The sequence below is a fragment of the Dendrobates tinctorius genome, unplaced genomic scaffold, assembly GCF_039654945.1.
Source record: "Dendrobates tinctorius isolate UK_male_01 unplaced genomic scaffold, ASM3965494v1 ptg000048l, whole genome shotgun sequence".
NCBI lineage: Eukaryota > Metazoa > Chordata > Amphibia > Anura > Dendrobatidae > Dendrobates > Dendrobates tinctorius.
Window position 1 is genome coordinate 19935382 of NW_027361716.1, and position 23931 is coordinate 19959312.

The 23931-nt window shown below is 44.5% G+C and overlaps 1 protein-coding gene across 1 annotated transcript in view; it reads left to right on the forward strand.

Annotated features, from left to right (window-relative positions):
• Positions 1–23931, forward strand: part of DEPDC7 (DEP domain containing 7) — a 70351-nt gene that overhangs the window by 27607 nt on the left and 18813 nt on the right. Inside the window, exons 2-5 of the mRNA XM_073576336.1 lie at positions 1572–1983; positions 11703–11830; positions 13563–13749; positions 13833–14050. Coding sequence (XP_073432437.1) covers positions 1572–1983; positions 11703–11830; positions 13563–13749; positions 13833–14050 — 945 coding nt within the window. The remainder of the gene's footprint in view (positions 1–1571; positions 1984–11702; positions 11831–13562; positions 13750–13832; positions 14051–23931) is intronic.

Genomic DNA, 23931 nt, shown 5'->3' on the forward strand with positions numbered 1-23931 from the left:
GGTGACCAGGAGCAGTTCAAGCAGTATTCACTGTAAGTTAACACTGTCATCTCAGGTTATTTCACTTTAATTTGCACTGCTTTATTTGATATATTCACACACGCCCTTTATAAGGACATTTTCGTTGTCCCCCCTCTTATGTGGATAGATACACTGACACCTAGTGTAAGGTTAAAAACCACAACTACATTGTTTGCACTGTGAAGTTTTGTTAATGCATTTATTGATCTTTTTATATGCACTTTATTATACATTGAGGCTTCTATTGCACATATTTTCATTGGATATAATTATGATTTGCACTAGTATGTTATATGGATGTTACTCACCTGATGGTACTGCCCTTATTTTTAGATGCTGACCTGGAGCACAGGCATCACTGCAAAACTGAAAATAAAGATTAAACAACAAGATGGATTTCATCACCAGGTATCATTGTAATCAGTATTATGGCGCTGACCTGACACGGTCTGTAGGTTACTGTGCACAATCCTGCTGACTGCTTCCCTTAAATCTGTCCTCTGCAGGGTTTCCCATGGGGGTCCTGAGACTTTAGTCTTGCTTTCTCCAGTCACTTTCTATTAACAGCTGCAATCTCTAATCTCTGATTTATTGCCTGAAATACATACTGTTCTTTGCAGAAAGGGGAACTTGACTGTCATTTCTCCTAGTAAAAATGACAATGGGTAAAATATAGATCGGCCTTTATTAAAGTGCAGAAGTAAAGCTGATAACATTCCATGTCTTTAGGGACCGGTGTGGAGTTATGGCAATGGCAGTACTTCCATGTTGTATGCATGCACGTATGACATTGGATCTTTACCACTGTACAGAATATGAAGAACAGAAGTCAGCGTGGAGCTCCTTACAGTCCATATAAAGCTCCTCTGATCTGATGTCTCAGAAGCTGCACTCGGATTTGGCAATAAAACTTCTCAATTGTAACAACCTTGAGTGCTAATCCAGGTCCATATATATCCCAAACAGGGTCACCTTGACCTGGTGGAATGGCTGTTTTCTTTGATCCAAATTATGTAAAGTACCTTATGTTTTCATGCAGTATTGATGCTTGCTGCAGGGTACCTGCTCACTTTGTAGAAAAAAACCTAAGATAAAAACAGCCTTCTGCCCACTACCGACAAAGTTAGAAGGAAACCGGACTGGCTGTAGACTGTAATGCGATATATTGAGTGGTCTTGGCCCCTTCCAAATATGCCAACAAAAATTCAGATTGAAAGGCCATCACAACCTGTTCTAGCAATTGTCTGGATCCCCATTATTACATCTTATGTGCAGGATCAGAAGTTGGTAGAACTCTAATTGCACCTGGAGTCTCTGGAAATAGGTTCTCTATAAGCCTAATACCTGAACCGGCCACTAAATTCCTTCCTGGAGTGACCAAATAAAGGTAAAAATGGAAAGTGTGGTAGGTTGGTGGTGATTCTCACTGGTGACAAATTCGCAGCACCTGAAGTCTTGTATGTTTCCTGCACCTAACTGGCCATCAACTACAAACCGCAATGGATCCCTGCAGTCTCCAACATGATGATTTTTTTTTTTTTTGCCTTTAGGTCCAAACTTGAGTAACAAGCCTTTCAGAGCCACATACATTTGGAGTAGCATCATCCACGCTCTTCAGACACAGGTAGAAGTGAAGAAGAGGCGGCACCACCTGAAGTCTCACCCGGACTGCTTTATCGGCTCAGATGCTGTGGATGTTGTATTCTCTCATCTAGTACAGCATAAATATTTTGGGGATGCAGAGATCTCCCGCTCCAAAGTGGTTCGTGTGTGCCAGGCTCTCATGGACTGTAAAGTGTTTGAGTCGGTGCTGACAACTTGTATGTTTGGGAAGGAGAAGAAGCGTTTGGTGTTTGAGGACAGCAGCTGCAGCCTGTACAGGTTTCTCAATGTGCCGAGTCATCCCACAGGAATGATTGAGAAGGGCAATGGGCACTGTACTCCGCAGAGATGCACAGGAAGGTAAGCAATGTTCTGTTCTCCTTTTATACATCGGAGTTGGTCTAAAATTCTTTATTCCCCCCCCCCCCTTCCTTCCTTCCTTATCCCCCCAGTGCCAGCCATGTAGGGTCAATGTTTGCAACTGGGTTGAGTCTTTTTAGGAGCATTGATAATGCCAGGAGTAAATGCAGATGGTCTGCTTTCACACTATTCCATACAATCATATTATGGGTTTGTTGATTTACTTATGTTTTAGCACTTTAAATTTCCATATTTAAAAATCCATTGTTAGAATTAAAGGTGTATTTAGTCAATTAATAAGCTGAGTGCACATTATCCTGTGAATGTCCTACCATGAACCAATGTACACTTCCTAATTAAACGGAAGGGTTACTTCTGCAGAAGTCCATAGCAATGAAGTGGCTGCAATTTGTCTGCAGTAATGTTCAACCTCTGGCAGCTGCTCCAAAGCCAGTCTGTATAGCGGAGAGATGCCTGCCTTAAAACTAACTTTATTCTTTGCTTATATAGGGGTTTTCACTGAATAATCCATATTGCGTGCCAGAAAAAGTACTAGATCACTAGGTAAACTATATGTATGGTCTAGATAGACATTTGATATAAGAGGCCAACAAATTACTATTTATCTGTTATTTGGAACAGACTGCGGAATAACCCTATTAAGACAATGTTGTCTCCCTACTGCAGAGCTTGGGACCCTTAAACCTACACTTATGGTGCTTCCGCTAACAGTTGACTCTCCCTGTTAAGCCCTATTAGGTCATAAAGTGAAACGGGGAGGACAGTGTAAATCCAACAGACAGGCAAATGAAGTACTGTATAATCGGGTTTGGAATAGATCTCAAATATTGGAAATAGTGGGTTCACATAGTAGAAGCAACAAGGCACTCTCTCAAATAATATGAAGTAGGTGCACAAGTAGGATTTCCAGCCCACGTAGTAGTATAAAGGAACTTGGCACTCAAATGGCAAATGGAGTAAATCTTTTGTTTTATTTGCATCCAGACTATGCGTGTTAAACGTTTTCGATCCGATAATGGATCTTCATCAGAACTTCTCCATTTCAGCGGTTACATCGCAAGTTTTCTGGCGTCCTCCACTTCAGCGGTCATACCGCAATCTATTTGGGCCAGAGGAAGCAGCGCCACAAAATAAGTGACTTGGGTTGCTATACCAAACGCATTGCGTCCCCTTATATATACCAAAATATAGGAAAGATGTAATTCACGCACCAGGCATAATTATCGCTCTTCACTTTTTGGTTGGCACCTAGATACCGGAAGTCCACAGGATCACTTGCACCTGAAATTTGTTCTCAAGATACTATTTGGCAAGACTTATACTGCTTGACATAGTTTAACTTTTTTGAAATGTGTATCTCTCCTATGCATTGTAAGATTTGACACTTTCTCTATTATACTGTGATACTCAATAATATAGATTCATTTCTATTTTTGTATATATGTTCTTATAGAGAAGTTCTGATGAAGATCCATTATCAGATCAAAAACGTTTAAGACGCATAGTCTGGATGCCAATAAAACAGATTTACTCCATTTGCCATTTGAGTGCCAATTTCTTTTATTGGAAATAGTGAGGACTGTCACAAGAGTATAGTTTCATCCAATTGCATTTAGAATTGTGAAAATATTTCAAAAGACCCCAGTAGGAGACACCAAGGGGGAACTTCTTGCCCCAATCAATGGGTGCGACAATTGGTCCAAACCAAGGTAAAGATCAAGTTCTCCTCCAGACCTCCACAAATATTGAGTAACCTGTCATCTCATCTTAGTGTCCAGACTACAAAAGTTCTCTCTGCTGGGGTGGTATCCCCAGTACTGAAAACAGTGCAGAACAGGACATTGTTCCCATGTGTTCCTAATTAAAAAAAAAAACAAACAAAAAAAAACAAATGGAACATACAGGATAATAAATTTGAAACCTCTGAATATGCACAAAGTACAGGAGGTTCAAGATGGAATCGTTAAACACCATTCAATTGGTAGGACAAGGCTTTTGTAATGGCAATGTGGCACCCATGAGGGTCCAGTTGCTACAGAGGTACTGCACCTCACCCAGAGGTGTGGTATCCCACAACCAGGTAAGGTGAATGCACCTGACCAGTAGTGTAGCAGAGCACCCTTTATGGCTCCCTGCTTGGAACACTAAGAGTGCTGGTAGGTGGGCAGAGCATAGCTAAGAGCGGGAGCAGGATAGAAAGTGAGATCAGATCCCTCTGAGGGAGGGAAAGCAGTAGGATGTGTCTGCAGCAGATCTACTGCTTAGAGGCTGCTGGATGGATTGGATTACAAGGGAAGCTCCGTAGGAAAGAAGGTTCTTCTGGGACACGGCTGGACAAACTCCCCGTGGGTCCCTTATCCACGCTGACTACAGGTCAGGTGGAGGGAGAAACTACTCGCAAAGGGAATGGCCCCTAGCCTAGATTGCATTCTTCAGGGTGCCACTAGCAAGCCAACAGCTTTGGTTGCTTTATGGACCATCGCCCCTACCACAGTTAGTCCGACTGGAAAGGCGGCTATATAGAGTCCCAAACGGTGAGGCGTTGTCTGAACAGGATTCGCAGCTGCTGGCCCAGAATGATAACTGAAGTGGAAAGGAGTTTAAGCAGCATATTGTTTGGAGACAGCCAGGAAAGGCACACACTGACAGGGAGAGCTGGAAAGGTGCATTTCATCTTATCTGGAAGTTGACTGAGCCCCTCACCTGGAGAACGCAGCACTGAAGCGGGCATCTGTGTGTACAGCAGAACTATGAGTAAAACCCATTGAACTACCCGCCAGTGTGTCCTCCACATCCTTTCTGCGCCACTCGTCCAGCACTGCTACATCTTCCTCTCTACACTACCTCACCATCTACAAACTCATCTCTACTGCCCTGGGACTACAGCTCTACCTGTGGAGAGCTCAACATCATTGCTGCACCACATCTGTCCCAGAGAAGCAACACTGCAGCTCTGGGCAATCTGACCAGAAACCATAGGTGGCATCACGAATCACTACATAAACTTTATCCCCATTCAACTCAGCCCCTTTTGCATGACCTCCTGAGGCCTTGGACCGGGTCACTGCCACTGTGACCTCTCCCATTGAAGTTAATGGGCCTGGCGCCGAGTATCCCACAGCCTCTGGGGTGTGTTAGCAACCATCATGGACCTCTGGGATGCTTACGATCACACTCCACTCACCCAACAAATCAAATATATCTGAGGTTTGCAGTAGCTCAGGGACTGCAAATGCGTCACTATCAATTCAGTGTCCTCCTGTTCGGCATTTCTTCGGCACCACTGGTGTTCACCAAAATAATGGCAGAGGTGATGGCGTCCATCCAGAACAAAAATCTGTATCATGCCTTACCTAAATGACCTGCTGCTCATAGACCAATCAAACTGTTCTCAAATGCCACATAAGAAGTTCTGTTGTCTTACATATTTGAGATGGTTAACAATCAAAAATCACCAGGAGAATCTTCTTGGGAATAATGTTAGGCTCTCAAGACCAGATGTCTCAGCTGCTAAAGGAGAAATAAATCCTGATCAGGTCCAAGATAATAGCCTTACAGGATCGAAGAAAAATATCCCTCAGGTCAGCATTGTCAGCACTAGGGTCCATGACTTCTGGCATTCCAGCGGTAGCTCAGGCCCACACAAGACATTTGTAATGCCACATTCTAACCTCCTGGGATGGTGCCCAAGGGTCCCTCTGCAAAAGTATTCACTTAACAGGCAGTGTAAGGCTATGTGCACACGTTGCAGATTGATCTGCAGATTTTTCCGCGTGGATTTGGTAAAATCAAAAGTCCTGTGGTTTATCTGCGGATTAGCCTGCGGTTTTACATCTCATAAGGATAAGGTGTGAAACCGCTGCGGATTCCACACAACTGACATGCGGCGGATTGTAATCCGCTGCAAAACCGCATGGAAAAATCCGCAGCATGTGCACAGCGGTTTTTGTTTTGCATAGGCTAACATGGTACTGGAAACCGCTGGAGGTCCGCAGGGCCAAATCCGCTGCGGATCCGCAGCAGAATCTGCAATGTGTGCACATAGCCTTAGTCTCCCTCAGTTGGTGTCTCAACCTGAAGAACTTGAGCAGGGGAGTAGCCTGGGATCAGAATCAACGGTCCCCACAGACCAGTGGAAGAGGATGGGGAGTGATGATCTCCCATGCCACATTCCAGGGGGATATGGTCCCAAGATATCAGTCTTTTCTCTTAAAATTTCCAGGAGTTGAAGGAAGTACTAAAAGCTGCAGTGGACTTGGTGAAAAGGGATCCATATAAAAGCATATTCAGGCAATATGACCAGTGGCTCATCTGCAGCACCAAGCGAGCACAAGACTCTAAAGCCTGAAGGAAATTTCAGGCTATGTGCCCACGGTGCGTGTTAAAACGCACACCAAAAACCGGACTCCTTCCCAGAAATCGCGTGGCTTTTTTGCCGCGATTTTTGTGTGCGATATTCAAGCACTTTCCAAGCGATTTGAAGCATCGCTTGGAAAGTGACAGGTTGGTCACACTCGTCAAACAGTGTTTGACAAGTGTGACCAGGTTTTTACTATTGAGGCCGCCTATGCGGCATCAATAGTAAAAGAATGTTAAAATGCTAAAAAAAAATAAAAAAATCGGGGTATATTTACCTTCCGGCGTCCCGCGCTGCATTCCCGGGCCACAGCGTTCCCGGTAATGCCTTGCGAGACCTGTGATGTAGTCTCGCGTTACTATAGCGATCTCGCGAGACCACGTCATCACTGGACCGTGCCGCAAGGCATTACTGGGAACGCTTAGGCCGGGAATGCAGCGCGGGACGTCGGAAGGTAAATATACCCCAATTTTTTTACAGGGGTATGGTGCCCAGGGCCTGGAGGACAGTCTCCTCTCCTCCACACCGTGGGTACCAACCGCACATGAGACGCTTAACTTCCCGCATGGTGGGCATAGCCACATGCAGGAAGTAAGCGATTCTCATGCATTCCTATGGGTGCGGAATCGCGGCAATTCTTTGCGATTCCGCACAAAAGATTGAGCATGCTGCGATTCCACCGCGGAAAAAAGCGCAGCATTAGCACAGCATGTGCGGAATGCCATAGGAATGCATGGGGGGGCGTTCTGTACACTATTTTTAACCGTTTTTGCACCGAAAATCGCGGCAAAAACGCTTAAAAATCGCTACGTGGGCACACAGCCTCAAGCAGGATTTTAGCTTGGGAAGAATGACACATGCTCTTCCTGTCTGCATTCCATCTAAAAGGTCTACCAATGTTCAAGCAGACTTCCTCAGTAAGAAGACTATACACCCAGGAGAATGGAGCCTAGATGGTGGCGTATTTCAGGTGTTAACAGAAAATCGGGTGTCCCAGAAGTGACCTGTTTGCTGTTCATTTAAATACAAAAGCGGTCAAAAACTTTTCTAGACCCAAACACATGCATAGCGGTGGATGCTTTTTCTCACTGCTGGAACTTCAAGTTGGCGTATGCCGTCCCTCAGATTCCTCTCCTAGCAAATATGTTGCAGAAAATCAGGAGGGACAAAACGAGATCGCTGTGGTGTCACAGAATGGGCGATCTCGCTGTGACGGGGCCTTTACAGCTTGCAGCCTGGCTTGTGATTCAATCTTAAAGGCTAGAGGTCTCTTGGATAAGGTGGTAAAGACTTTCATAGAAGCAGGAAACCAGTAACCAAGTTCAGTCTGTAAAAAGATATGGAAAACCTTCATGTCCTGGTGCAGTTCTAACCCACTAACTATTTTACATCTGAATGAAGTGCAAATCCATTTATATTTTTTTTTTTTTTTTTTTTAACAGAGCAGACTGGAGAGAGCTCTGAAGACCAGCACATTGAATGTCCAGGTTCAGCCCTCAGCTCATACTTTGGTCAATATAGCTGACCATCGGCGGATGAGATTTGACTGCAGCATCTTGTCTATGACTTGGAGTTCCTGATTTGGTCCCAGCCTGGGACCTGAATGATTCTCAAAGGCCTCACAATACTTCTGTTTGAGCCTATAGAGATTATAGATATAAATGGTCTTGGAAAGCTGCTTTCCTGGTGGCCATCACAACAGCAAAAAGTGAGTGAACTACAGGTCCTCTAAGAGAATCCTACTTAAGAGACTTAAGGACAGAATTATTTTCCTTCTAGAGCCATCCTTTTTACCAAAGGTAGCATCAGCGTTCCATAGATCTCAAGAAACCATACTGCCTTTGTCAGATCCCATCCAATAGTAAAAGGGAATTTCATACCCTGGACATGTGAAGAACAGTCCTTCACTATTTCAAAGGTCATGACCCTGGAAGAAGTACCAGAATATCTTGATACAACACTTTGGTGGGAAAGAGATTTGAAAAGCACAGTTGCAAATTGGATTAAGAAGGCTATATGTGGAGCTTACGAAAACCAAAAGTTGGTACCTCCAGATAAGTCTACAGCACACTCCACCAGAGCTGTATCAGTCTCATGGCCTGATAGAGGCACTTTCCCTATCGAGCAGAGCTGCCACCTGATCCTTGGTCCATACCTTTTCAAAACATTACAGACTAGATTTAATGTCCAATACTGATTTGGCCTTTGAAGGAAAGTTCTCCAAGCCATTGTCCCTCCCTAAGAATGATTGTTTGGCATTCCTCCTATGGTGCTGTTGTGGAGGATAACTAGAGAAAACAATTAGACTTGCCCATAACTTGACTTCCAGGAACCCTCCATGACAGTAGGGGTAATCTGACCCACTTGTTTCATTTGGGTGATTTCCGTAAATAAATACGGAAGCATTCATACCCATGTAGTCCTTGCATATAAGTCTTATGGGTCTGACAATTGTGGGCAGCACATAGATTCCATCAGTGTGAAGTATTTTTTGCACTAGGAAATCACTGGCAAAGACGTGCAGAGAATCTTTTGTTCTTGTGAGGGAAAAGTCTGAGTCCTAAACCAGTATAGTGACTTGACTTGTTTGCTCTATGGAGTCCATGGCTGATCTGATGGCCTTTCCGATGGCCTTTCCAGGGATTAATGTAGCCTGCTCTACAACGTCTGGCCACTTGACACCCTTTCAGTGGCAGTGAAAATACAGTGGGGGGGGGGGGGGGGGGGGAACCTTCTTTACAAGAACAGCAGTCAGACACTTTTAGTAATTGAGGTTTGTGCAAATGTCAGAAGGAATCTTGGTCCACTCCTCTTTGCAGATCATCTCTAAATCATTAAGATTAAGGCTGTCACTTGGCAACTCAGAGCTTCAACTCCCTTCATAAGTTTTCTATGGGATTAAGGTCAGTCCATGACCTTGATGTGCTTCTTTCTGGGCCACTCATTTGTTGCCTAGGCTGTATATTTTGGGTCATTGTCAAGCTGGAAGACCCAGCCACAACCCATTTTTTTTTTTTTTTTTTTTTTTTTTTTTTTTTTTTATGTCCTGGCAGAGGGAAGGAGGTTGTCACTCAGGCTCCATCCATTCTCCCATTGATGCGGTGTTACTAGTCCTGTGCCCTTAGCAGAGAAACACTCCCAAACATAATGTTTTCACCTCTATGCTTGACAGTGGGGATGGTGTTTTGTGTCACAGGTAGCATTTCTCTTCCTCCAAACACTGCAAGTTTGCGTTAATGCCAAAGAGCTCCATTTTTGTCTCTACTGACTACAGCACCTTCTCCCTATCACTCACAGAATCATCCAGGGGTTTATTGGCAAACTTCAGACGGGCCTGCACATGTGCCTTCTTGAGCAGGGGGACCTTGTGGGCACTGCAGGATTTTAAACCTTTATGGTGTAATGCGTTACCAGTGGTTTTCTTGGTGACTGTGGTCCCAGCTGCCTTGAGATCATTAAATTCTCCCCTGTAGTTTGAGTCTTCTCTCACCTTCCTAATGATCAAGGATGGCCCACGAGGTGAGACTTTGCATGGTGTCCCATATCGATGTCGACTGACATTAGTTTGTATTTCTTACATTTTTCTTAATATTGCACCAACAGTTGTCTCCTTCTCACCCAGCGTTTTACTTATGGTTTTGTAGCCCATTCCAGCTTTGTGCAGGTCCATGATCTTGTCCCTGACATCCTTTATAAAGCTCTTTGGTCTTGCCCATGTTGTAGAGGTTAGAGTCTGACTGATTATTTGAGTCTGTGGACAGGAGTCTTTTATAAAGGTGATTATGTAAGACAGCTGTCTTTAATGCAGGTAATGAGTTGATTAGGGGCATCTAACTGGTCTGTAGGGGCCAGAACTCTTAATGGTTGGTAGGGGAGCAAATATTTCTCAGTGCAAAATGCAAATAATTTTATATAATTTGTACAATAATTTTTCTGGATTTTATTTTTGAGAATCTGTCTCAATGTTAAAAATAACCTACCTTTAAAATTTTAGACTTTTCATGTCTGTCAGTGGGTAAACTTAGAAAATCAGCAAGGGATCAAACCATTATTTCCCCACTGTATGCCTATTGCCTAAACTTTCCCTCTAAATTTGGCAATCAGTTTTTTTTTTTTTTTTTTCCTTATGGACTCAACATGTTCCCCAAAATCAGATAAGCAGATGTACTTAAAAACCTGACACATGATTGGGGCCCTAGTCTAGCTGGAGACGGCACTGGTATCTGCTTCTGACATTTTTGCGATCCAGTCCAGGCAGTTTTACTGGTCTTTTTTTCTGCAGCCCTGAAGTTTGTTGTTCAACTATAGACTAGATAATACTAGGTAGTCTCTATAGTAACCAGCAACATCTTCCAGTCCTGACTATTGTCTGCAGCTTCTATGGTTTGTGAGTGTTTGTCATAATGAAGCCTTGTCTGACTAGTGCTTAATAAACATGGACGACGTCATTGTGTAAATGTTCATGTAAATACCAAGCAATTTGGTATTTACATGAACATGAAAAACTGGCTGCCCAATTGCCCTCTGGGCTTAACTATGTGGATTTTCTACTCTAGGAATGGGTCTAATATTGACATGAAATGAAGGTGCAACTACCACAGATGGCTAAGCATAATCCCCCACTCCAGAGATCCTACACTCGCTGCTCCAGTAGATGTGAATTCTCTAGCAGGTGGTAGATGTTGCAGAACCGTTTACTAGTGAAAACCCATCCATGCTTTCACAAAGTCTTGTAATCTCTTCACCTTATTGGAAAAATTATAATTATTGCAAAAAAGGATAAACCATGGGCTAACAGTTAGGTCATGTGTTCCTGTGGTGCCTCTGGAAAGAGCAACTTATTTGGTCCCATCTTAACTACTGTGTGGCAAGAACTGGCCCAAGGGTTATTTAAAAGGACATGTAAGTGAAAGCTGCCACCCAAGACAGAAGGATCTGTGCTAAAGGCTCACTAATGATGACTTTTAGGCTTTGGGGCTTCCTATCTACATGCCCCACTGCATATCGACCATTAAGAGGATTCTTTGGGGGGGGGGGAATCACAGTAACTGCCTTACTAGGTTGGCAATTATGAGTAGTGCAAATGCAGCATCTTGTTTCATTCATCCCATCCCCAAAAAGTTCTTGTACCACTATTTTAAGGATCTCAAACAAACAAGGAGTAAGTAAAGACATTTGTTTTGGGTTGCCTTTCAATGCAATGTTAGGAAACTAGAGTCCTTTAATGCTGAGAATCCAGGTAAGTCATATGGCACTTTAGTAGATGCCTACATCCTGTACTGGTATACATAATGTGATCTTGCTACGTTTTGTATAGTAACTGGCAGTATATCCCTTGCAGACATGTACAGACCAACTTCCAGGCCTCTCCCCTCCAGTCACAGAACCTAGAAGATCTTTGGGATAACCTCAGTTTGACTCCTGCTGACCCGGAACAGATGAATCTCCCTATAGACCTACCTCCCAAAGGTGAGCCTCAAAGTTCTACAATGTACCACTGCAGTCTGCCAATTCTTTGCAATACAGGAAGGATAACCTGTGGGAAGGTGGGCACCCCTTAGCCACCTTCCAAATTGCTTACCAAAGTTAAAATTCCCCTATAGTGCAACATTACGCAGTATATTGTTCAAAAGCCATAGTCTGGGCATGTAATGTACAGACATGTCTATTCCTTGTAGCTTTTCTTGCTAAAGAGGAGTAAACCAATGGTGAGTGTCCCCTTATGACAAATTGTTCTTGAGTGTTTTTTTTTTTTTTTTATCCTCATACTCCTTTTGACTACTTGCCCAATCATAGTTATTGGTTCATCTGAACATTAGGTACTTGAGAATTGCATCAAATTGTCAGCCTGTGTCAGAGTAACCAAGCTCCTCTGACTGAGCCAATCAGTAAGCCATCATTTACAACTTCAATCCCCTTCATGGACTCTGATCAGAGTGCTGCTCAACAGTTAATGGTGTGCTCATCTTAATAAAGAATTTAAAGATCCTTGAATATTTGCCCCGAAGGGAAATCTGGTGCCAGCCTGGTAACAAAAGTCTATTGAAGGACAGTTTACAGCATTGTTCGCATCTCGTTGTCACATTCATTATAAAGTATGACAACCTCAGAAGCCAGTGAATGGGTTTCTTATATTGTAATCTCCATTTTCATTTACTTAAGAATGGCTTTTGGCTTAAAATTGTAAAAGGAAATCCATGTAACAATGGTGTTAATTGTCAACAAACTGTAAATGGACACTGGATCCTCACTATCTGTTCTGTTCTAAAAATCTATAAATATTCTGGATTAGCTGTTCTTTCATGTGGTTTGTCCATTCCAATGCTGCTATGGAATAGGAGATTAGGAAGTACTAGAATTAAAGGTCCATTTACATGGAACGTCTGGTACAATACGGTTGCGGATTGGTTAGCTTTTATCAATTTGGCAGTCATTTGCTTGCTCTTATCTTGCCGTGCAAATGTCCCTTAAAGGTTGGAACTTTTTTGTGATGAGATCTTATCTAGAACCTTGCTTGTTGGCCTCATCAGAGTTGATCTTTCATTACATCATGCAACACCTCTAATGTGGCTTTCACATTTACTGTAGATGATTTGGTACAGATTTTTATCATGTAGTTGTCATTTAAATATAGGCTGAGGAGGAATTCTAGTGCCACCTGTGGAAATGGCAATCTGAAGTGAAGATCTGCCCTTTAGGTCTTATTTTAAGGCCCTTTAATCAGAAAATCCACTTGCAGACATGGGTTGTGATGTTAGCCCATCAGTATAAAGTAGTTTTGGTTTGGTGAGGTCTTTGAAAGGAAGCACAAGACAAAGTTTTTTTTTATGGTGAGTGCCAAGGCAGAATACAGAAATTTTGAAGTAATGTAATGCTCTTCTGTAGAATTAAATGTGATGGCTGTAGTCCTCGTCCTCTTTATAAAGTGATTATTTAAATTCCCAGAGAACTGCAAGTTTTTTTGCCAACTTGGTGCTCTCCAAAAGTAAAAACATTGCCCCTTTTAAACTGGGTCAAGTAAAGGCACAGGTTGCGGTCTCCTTTTGAAAGGGAGGAAGCTCCCACACACTTGATACTCAGTTTAGACACTGTTCATGAATAAAGCCAGATGGTACAACTCATATCCTGAGTCCTGTTGGAAGATGCATGGAACCCTTGAGGTTATGGTGAACTGCTTTTCTAATTCTACCCCTTTCTTTAGTTCTCTGTGAGGTCTGGCAGGAACAGACAATTCGTCGGCTGCTTCAGCTGGTAGATCTCCCAGTGTTGGATTCACTTTTGGAAAATGCCCCTGCAGCAGAGAGACCAGAGCCATCGAAGATTGAGCATCTGCTCATAACCAGTCAGTACCTGGACCGGGAGATTCTCAAAGCATTCAGTAACTCTCAGTAAGTGACAATGTGAACATCTGTAATCCTATAGAATACTGCTATAACTATTCGTTTACTAATACAAACTAATCTTGTTGTAGGGCAGATGAATGGGTTTCTGCTGCTGTGGATTGCTTGGAGTTCCTCCCTGATCAAATAGTGGTGGAACTGAGCAGAAATCTTCCGGAGCATCAGGACAAGGATGGAGCATGGAAACTACTGCTCTTTGAGACCTTAAGCAAGTACTACAGCCAGAACCGGGTACCCTTGGTTACTAACCCATTCTTCGACATTCACACAGGCATTGCTGAGCTCTTGGGTGAGGTTTTATTCTTTACTTGTCTAATACCATGCAACCTGTTCTGGTTGGACAGTAAGGGTTCCCCTTTGCTGACAACTCCTGGCATAACTGTTGAAGTTTAGTAAGGCTGGACTGGACCGCAGGCCTCTAAAAGGGTGGCCAGCATGACAGGGTTGAGGGGACCTATAGGGAACTGTATGGGAATAGGGTGGCACAGATGGGGTTAGTGGATGTGAAGGACTTTAGGGCGGGGGTCAGAGCTGAGTGGTGTAGGTGGGGGGGGGGGGGGGGATAGGTGGTGCCAGAGCAGGGTACTATAAATAAGGGGATCATCTTACAAGGGGCAACCATTTTATGTGCCCCTACTTCAGCACAAAAGCTCCCACCCACCCGTCCCCGTTAATAATGACGAGGAGGTTTTTAAATCGAGCATGGAAATACAGTTGAGGAGAGTATGAGGTTTTCCTTTTAGTGTATAAGCTAGGGTGTGTTTACTTTTCTGTATTTTTGTCTGTTACGGCAGCTTGGTGTGGAAGGAAGGTCCTCGAAGTTGGTGATATCAGTAAATGGTGGCTTGGAGGGAGGGGGGATCTCAATAGGTCCTGGACTCCCTTCCTTGATAAACATTATAAATGTTTAATTTGTTATGTTAATAATAAAAGGCTGCTGTGGTCAATTTATCCAAAAAGGAGTCAGCTTGTTAATCTGCATCGGGGATTGGTAATCGGGGGGGTAAATTGGTTGGTTAGCCCTGGTGGTGAGCAGGGAATCCCATAAGTATCACATACCCAATTGTCATGCTAGGGTGACAGCCCCTACCATACACCATACATATTACACATTATACATGTTAACAAGAAGGGGGTGACAAGCTATTGCCAGACACTTATTTCTCCATTGTAGACTCAGTGGTTCTGGCTGTGACTCCCAATAAGCCTAATCTCTGTCCCAAAGTAAAATCGTAACCGAGCCTCACATAATCATGTCTTGTGTAAAAGAGGTTCTGTCCACCGTGGCCTGGGTGAATATGCTACTTCTGCACCCCCTTAGCCACAGTTAGTGTACCAATGGGTTCACATTGCTTCCCTTTATCTTGAGACCAGTGGGAAGTGTTCGTCCTGCACTGTCAGAACAGTGATACAATAAAAAATATAGTGCCTGGGCTCTGGTCGGGCACCTCGAAGCACTGTTGGGGAGATCACTGTTTAGTCTTCAGTCACTTTAATGAAGTTACCTTTAAATATTTTGTTACATGGCTAAAGATCTGTAATTGTCATTTAAGGTATGTAGGGAGCTGATGTAAGGAATGACTTCAGGTGAATCACTAGTAATCATGCAATATGTGAGCAAGTATTTTTGGTGTAACAACTTTTAATGCTTGTTTATACCATTCACCTGATGGAAAACACCGGTTTGTTTAAATGATCTAGGGCAGAAGAGACTAAAAGCGCAGCTCCCAGGAACATGGTACTGACTAGTTGCCCATAGTCTGCTGCTTAGACCACCAGTGTATAAAAGTTCACCTTAAGGTCCTGCGTTAGTAACTCAAGAAGTCTGAGTGTCACTGCATGGCAGGGTCGTTAATTCTTTCTTCATGTGACAAATCTGAGACTTGTTTTTGTGGATTCCTTTAATGTTCTGTAGGAGTGAGCTTCCAGGTATCGAACATCCCACAACGGTTGTTTTGGTTCACCAGCATTGCTGACACACCATGTGGCCTTTGCTACCATATACATCTATGAGCAGCATATTCGTCAGGGCTGCAAAATGCTTGGTCTGTAGATAACCAGTTTTGAAATGGCCTATTTTGCCCTCATCCTGAGTACATTTTTTGGGGGGATTTTAAGACCTCTAAACTTGTGGGTTTTTTTTTTTTTTCTCTAGCAGCTTCAGCCCCTCACCCTTTTCCCACACTGCCCTTATAAAGGGCCTGTCACACTAAGATATCGCTAGCAATATCGCTATAACTAGTGACGTTATAGCGATATTGCTAGCGATATCTGTGTCTGATACTTACCAGCGACCCGCTCCCCCGCTGGTTATTGCTGATCGCGCGAGAACGTTCAGGACTGTTTCTCGTCGTCTGCTTCCTGTGGCGCTTCCTGCTGTGAAGACGAGCGACGCGTGGAGCCGGGCGGGAGGACGCAGGATCGCCTGGTGTGACAGGTAAGTAGCGAACCCCGTCCCCAGCGATGTCGCTAGTGAGATCTTCCTGTGTGGCAGCTCACTAGCGACTACTTAGCGATGTACCAGCGATCCTGACCGCGTCATATCGCTGGTCGGGATCGCTGGTACATCGCTAAGTGTGACAGTACCTTAACACTGTCTATTACTGATTTCCACTGTGATTGGGTCAGGAGGTGGATTCACTGATATCTCTGCTTCACGGTTGTGTAGAGTGATAGAGAAGGCAAACATATCCCTGTTCATCTCCACTGTGGTGGAGTCTGGCTGTGTCTGACAGCTGTACAATCACCTGCAAACTTCTTGCTTTGCATTGACCTTTTAAAATGTCTGTGCAGAGTATAGTGTGAGCTGCAGGAACTTTTAGTCTCTGGGAGGTCCACAAGCGGTTAAAAACCTAAACTGGACATCTACATTTTCCAGAATAAACTATATAATTTTCCCAAATAGGTATCATAAATTCATAAAGAACTCCATTATTCAACTAGCACAAAAACCTTAATAAACACATCATGATTATGTCATATTGAGCTACAATTACGGTACATCCACATACACGAAATAATCATGATGTGTTGTATAACATTGGTAAACTAATTTTTTTTTTTTTTTTTTTTGTGCAATTTAGGTGTAATGTCACCAGAATTAAATGTCTAGCTGGCTCCTAAATTTATATTCCTCAATTTCCTGCTTTGTGTTACTCTGAATTGATACGACTTTAACCCCTTTCTGTCATGTGACGTACTATCCCGTCCATGTGCCCTGGGACTTAATTTCCAGGGACGGGAAAGTACGTCACAGCGATCAGCGGCGCCCAAGCGGTGAGCGCCGCTGATCGTGGCCGTGTCAGCTGATTATCACAGCTGACACCCGGCACAGTGTCAGGGGCGGTCACGGACCGCCCTACACATTAACCCCTTGCACACCGCGATCAAACACTATCGCAGTGTACCGGGAGTTAAAAGGAAGCATCAGCAGGGAGGGGGCTCCCTCTGTGCTTTCCTGAGCCCCCCACAGCAGCGCAATGTGCAGCGCTGCTGCGGGGTGCTCCATCCCTGCAGGTCCCAGAATCCAAGATGGTGACGGGGTCCTTCGGGGGCCTGCAGAGAGCTGGCTTCCTCATGCCTGCAAAACGCAGGCAAGGAGGAAGCCTTGTGCAGTGCCTGTGACAGATCGCTGATCTGTGATGTTGACAGATCAGCAATCTGTCACAGGACAGTGATGTCCCACCTGGGACATTGTAATAAAGTTAAGTGTAAAAATTTAAAAAAATCGCTAAATAAAAAATTCCCTTTATAAATTCATTTTTTGGAAATAAAAAAACAATAACTACACATTTGATATCACCGCGTCCGTAACAACCCGCCCTATAAAACTGTCCCATTAATTAACCCTTTAAAAAATGAAGCAAAAATAACGATTTATGATCATACCGCCGAACAAAAAGTGCAATAACGCGCGATCAAAAAGACGCATATAAGTATGCACGGTACTGCTGAAAACATTATCTTGTCCCGCAAAAAACGAACCGCCACACGGCATCATCAGCGAAAAAACACCAAGGTTACTTACCGGTAGCCTGTTTTTCCAGAGCCCTTGACTGCACCTGAGGGGATCCGCCCAGTCAGGACAGGAACACTACTGAAGATAAAAGGGCGGTACCTCTCCCTCTCTTCAGTTGGTTTACAGAGCATGAGAGGCCCCCCGGGTTAGTACACATGGTAAAACTATCACCACATATCTAACTAAAAAAAACAAAAAAAAAAACACCCAAACTATAGTGCACACTAAAAGGAGTGGAAAAAAAAAAGCGGGGGGAATATACAGGTGCCATCATGGTCTCCGGAAAAACCGGCTACCGGTAAGTAACCTTGGTGTTTTCCCGTCTCCCATGACTGCACACATGAGAGACTTTTGTAGAATAAGACACCTTAGGGAGGGACCACCGCTTGCAGCACCTTTCTACCAAAGGTTAGGTCAGTAGAGGAAGACAGATCAAGTCAGTAGTGTTAAAAAAAAAAAAAATAAAAAAAAAAAAAAAAAAAAAAAAAAAGTGGAAGGTGAGGACCAAGTAGCGGCTTTACAAACTTGTTCAATCGATACCTCAGCCTTCTCTGCCCAGGAGGTAGCCATGGCTCTGGTGGAGTGAGCCTTGATGCCTTCTGGAACCGGAGCGCCACTTGCAGAGTAGGATAACATAATGGTCTCCCTGATCCATCTGGCAATGGTACTCTACCCGTGCCCTTTTCTACTACCCTAAAAGGCAACAAAAAGGGACTGATCTTTCCTCCACTGACTAGTTACTGACATATGTTGTACTATGGCTCTTCTTACATTTAATGTATGGAACTTTTGCTCCCCAGGGTTTCTAGGATTATTACAGAAAGATGGCAGGAGATTTCCTGAGTCCTATGAAACTTTTGGACTACCTTGGGGAGATAGGCCAGGTCTGGTCTTAGAACCACTCGGTCATCCAAGATCTGTGTAGATGGAGGACATATAGATAGAGCTTGTAGGTCGCTGACTCTTCGGGCTGATGTTAAGGAAACCAGTAAGACCATTTTAAGTGTAAGTAGCTTTGGTGACAGCTCTAGTAGTGGTTCAAAGGGGTCTTTGGTTAAGGCCTCTAAGACTAGGTTGAGGTCCCAGGGTGGTATCTTTGGGATAATGACCGGCCTTGACCGGCCACAGGACTTTATGAATCGGGACACCTATTGGCTGCTAAGTTGCAGTTATATAGGGCCCCCAAAGCTGAGACTTGAACTTTGAGTGTGTTAGTGGCTAACCCCAGTTGTAGCCCTGACTGTAAGAACTCTAGGATAGGTCCCACTGGTGCTACATCCCCCAAGGGTTCCCCCAGGAAGTCTAGGAACTCTTTCCATGTTCTACTGTAGATTTGGGATGTTATAGGTTTCCTACTTTTCAACAGGGTGGAGACTAACCCTGGAGAGAATCCCTGGCGACTCAGTAGCACCCTCTCAAATTCCAGGCTGCTAGATGGAAGCCCTTCACCTGAGTGGACCACTGGTCCCTGGGAAAGCAGGTCTGGAATCTCCAGTAGTATCCATGGATCTGTCAGACAGGAGCCTCAGAAGGGAGAACCAAGGCCTTCTCGGCCAAAACGGAGCTATAAGAATTATTCTCACTCGATCCTCCCTGATTTTCCTGACCACTACTGGGATCATTGTTATCGGGGGAAATGCATAGGCCAGGATGAACTTCCAGGGTATTTGTAGGGCATCTACTGCGAAGGGGTTTTCATTTGGATTTAGTGAGCAGAACTTCCTGATCTTCCGGTTGTGTGCGGTAGCGAACAGGTCTATTTCTGGTTTGCCCCAGGCCTGAACTATTTGTTGGAAGACTTGGGGGTTTAGGGACCATTCCCCTTGTCTTAGATGCCTGCGACTCAGGAAGTCTGCCTGTATATTTTCTGCCCCTTTTATGTGTAGTGCTGTGATGGATAACAGATGTTGTTCTGCTAGCTGGAAGAGTAGATCCTATATTTGCATGAGGCCCCAAGATCTCGTTCCCCCCCCCCCCCCCCGGTGATTGATGTAGGCTACTACTGCCTGATTGTCCGTCATGACCCGGGTGTGGCGGCCCTGAAGTAAGGGAAGGAAATGTTTCACGGCTTTTTCCACTGCCCATAGTTCTTTTACATTTGAACCGTGATCCCTTTCTAGCAAGGACCAGGTCCCCTGTATTGAGTGGGATCTCAGGTGTGCTCCTCATCCTGTGGCACTCGCGTCTGTTGTAATGAAGTCCTCGACTTGTTTTTGCCATGGGACACCGGCTGTTAGATTCTTTTCTACAGTCCACCAGAGCAGGGAATCTCTTACAGCCACTGAGACGGTTTGCCTTCTAAGTGCCCTTTTAATTGTTTCTGTGCTGACAGAACTTCCCACTGTAGTTGCCTTAAGTGGTACTGCGCCCATGCTACTGCGGGTATGCATGATGTCAGTGAGCCTAAAAGGGACATTGCGTTCCTCAGTGTCATATTTGGCCTTTGTATTGCTGTGCGAGCTAGGCCTCTTATTTTGGTCACTTTGCTCTCTGGTAGGAGGCAGAGCGTTGTTGCTCTGAGTCCAGTATCAACCCTAGGAAGGATTGCTCTTTTACTGGGGTTATTCTTGGGATGTTTACTATCCATCCTAGTCCTACTGGAATTGCTATCACTTCCTTCACTTGATGTGTGCAGTGGGACTCCGACCTCTCTATTATCAGAAAGTCGTCTAGGTATGGGACAATCACTATGTCCCTGGAACGCAGAAAAGACATTACTTCGGCCATCACTTTGGTGAATACTCTGGGGGCTGTAGACAGGCCAAACGGAAGGGCTGCGTATTGGTAGTGTTTCACCTGCCCCTGGACACAGAGCGCTAATCTCAAATATTTTTGATACTCCTGATGAATTGGGATGTGATAGTAGGCATCTTTTAAGTCTAATCACTGCCATGAGGCAATGCTGGAACAGGATCTTTGTGGCTGTGTTGATTGACTCCATTTTGAAGGAGCAATTGTCTACCCACTGAGTCTCCTCAGGTTGACAATAGGTCTCCAAGAGCCGTCTGGTTTTTGTATTAAGAGGGGGGAGTAGAACCCCCTTCCTTCTTGCACTGGGACTTCCTGTAGGACTTGTTTTTTTTCACTAGTCCCAAGACTTCTGTCTCCAGGGCCAGCTGTTGCTCTTGGGCTTTCCTTCTGGGTGTCATTATGAAGGTATGCCTGGGCGGACAGATGAATTTTATTCTTAAGCCGTCCTTGATTATATTTAGGACCCATGTACTGGGGGAGATTTGCCCAGGCGGAAAGTAAGAGAAAGCCTTCCCCCTACCTCTGGCCCAATGTCATTGGGGAGATTTTTTGGAGGAAGTGGAGGGCCCTTTAAACATGTAGCACGATCCTCTTCTTTCTTTAAAGTCCCAGCTTTTTCTATCTCCCAGGGGACGACCCCTGTTAAATCTCCTCCTCCGAAAGGGCTGCTTTTTAGGTTCTCCCGGGATTCGTGGAAAGCTTTTCCTATCCCCCGCATGTTCCAAAATCTCCTAGTTTTTTCCCAAAGAGGAATTGGCCATCGCATGGAATGGAACATAACCTATGCTTTGATGGTAAATCTTCGGGACACCCTTTAAGCCACAGGGCTCGTCTTGCCGCATTTGACAGACTTGCTGCTCTAGCTGTCAATCTTGCGGAGTCTGCAGAGGAATCTGCTAGGAAAGCCGCTGCTCCGTGCACCAGTGTCGAATTAGACAGAATTTCGACCCTAGGAACTCTATCCCTGATCTGGTCTTCTATTTGTTGCAGCCAGACCATGAGGGCACGAGCAGTACAGGTACCAGCTATCGCTGGCTTCAATCCACCTGCTGAAGCTTCCCATATGTGCTTTAGGAAACCGTCTGCTTTTTTATCAAGCGGGTCTTTCAGCACGCAAGAGTCTTCTATAATGGTAGGGATACCTTTTTTGAGGATCTGGCTACGGCCCCATCAATTTTAGGGACTTTTTTCCCAGGTTTCTGAATCTATCTGCTCAAAAGGATACCTCCTTTTTCTTTGTGGAAGGTAAGCCCCCTGACCTCTGTTTTTTTTCCATTCCCTGTCAATTAGTGCTTTTATTTTATCATTTACAGGGAAGGAACGTTTTCGCTTTTCCTCCAGTCCTCCAAACATTACATCCTCTAATGATTTGGGAGCCTTTTCCTCTTTAAGGCCCATTGTAGCCCTAATAGCTTTGACCAGCTTTTCTACGTCCTCTGTTGGAAAACATGGATGGCCGCCTATATCTGTCTGAGGAGGATTCTGAGGACTGAGTAGAGGAAGAGGAGGTGGAGGGGGACAAGGATCTATCCCGCCCCTTCTGCCTTGGTGAGGCCTCTGAATCAGGGCTCCTTCTACGGTTTCTTTTCTTTCTTTTTGAGGGCTGCCTTTAGGGAGCCTTTCACCTCCTGCTGATTTAACGCCTTAAGGCTAGTCACCAAATCAGGGGTCTCCTCCTGTATAGTTTTGTTTACATTCAGCGCAGAGGTCTTTCTGCCACTGATCTGCCAGCGGGTTTTTACATAGGGCGCATTCTCTATTTTTGGTCTTGCTGCTGGCCTTCCTCGACCCCTAGTGATCAAACAGAGAAAATGGAACCCTGTTACCATAAGGGTGACATTCGCGTAGATCACTCACCACCGCTGTCAATCAGGGGTACCGATCTCGGAGGCTCCTCAGATACTCGTTACGATTCTCCTGGATGTCTCAGAGTCATGCCGATTGCGTTTGCTGCTCCCACCACTCGAGCGACTGCTCCTGGTATGCTGGCGGCTCGGCCTGGCATCTGGTGAGAGGTCTTGCTGCTGACGCTGCTGTCATCGCTGCTGCTGACGCTGCTTGTCTTGCCCAACTTCCATCTTGAAGCCTTGGGCATGAGTGCGTCTTCTGTGGTCATCCCCCCTTATGTAAGGGGGATCCACTGCGCACTCCGCCTCCTCCGGTACCCTCCTCCCTGTCTTCAGCACACGGGTCCCTGTCAGGATAGGAAACCCAACTGAAGCGAGGGAGAGATACCGCCCTGTTATCTTCAGTAGGGTTTCCTGTCCAGACTGGGCGGATCCCCGCTCTCATGTGTGCCGTCATGGGAGACAGGATAATAAGTTATAGCTCGCAGAATAAAGCAATGCAAAAATTTTTTTATATAAAATTGTTTTCATTGCATAACATTGCCAAAACGTAAAACCTAAATGAGGTATCGCTGTAACCGTACTGACCCGAAGAATAAAAGGGCTTTATGAATTTTACCGCACGCGGAACGGTGTAAACGCACCCCCCCAAAAGAAATTCATGAAATGCTGATTTTTGTTCATTCTGCGTCCCAAAAATTAGAATAAAAAGCGATCAAAAGATGTCACGTGCCCGAACATGATACCAATAAAAGCGTCAACTCGTCCTGAAAAAATAAGACCTCACATGACTCAGTGGGTCAAAATATGGAAAAATTATAGCTCTCAATGTGGTGATGCAAAAACTATTTTTACAATAAAAAGCGTCTTTTAGCGTGTGACAGCTGCCAAACATAAAAACCGCCATAAACAGTAAATCAAACCCCCCGTTATCGCCCCCTCAGTTTTGGAAAAAAATAAAATAAAAAAATGTATTTCCATTTTCCCATTAGGGTTAGGGGTGTGTTAGGGTTGGAGTTATAATTGGGGGGGGGGGTTTCCACTGTTTGGGCACATCAGGTGCTCTCCAAATGCAACATGGTGTCTGATCTCAATTCCAGCCAATTCTGTGTTGAAAAAGTCAAATGGTGCTCTTTCCCTTCCAAGCTCTGCCATGTGCCCAAACAGTGTTTTACCCCCACATATAGGGTATCAGCGTACTCAGGACAAATTGCAAAACAACTTTTGGGGTCCAATTTCTCCTGTTACCCTTAGGAAAATAAAAAATTGGGCAAAAATATAATTTTTGTGGAAAAATTTTTTATCACGCTCAGGCGTTACTGTGAAGCACTTGGGGGTTCAAAGTGCTCCCCACACATCTAGATAAGTTCCGTGGGGGGTCTAGTTTCCAAAATGGGGTCACTTGTGGGGAGTTTCAATAGTTTAGGTACATCAGGGCCTCTCCAAACGCACATGACACCCACAGACCATTCCATCAAAGTCTGCATTCCAAAACGTCACTACTTCCCTTCTGAGCCCCGACGTGTCCCCATAAAGTAGTTTTTCCCTTCCCCA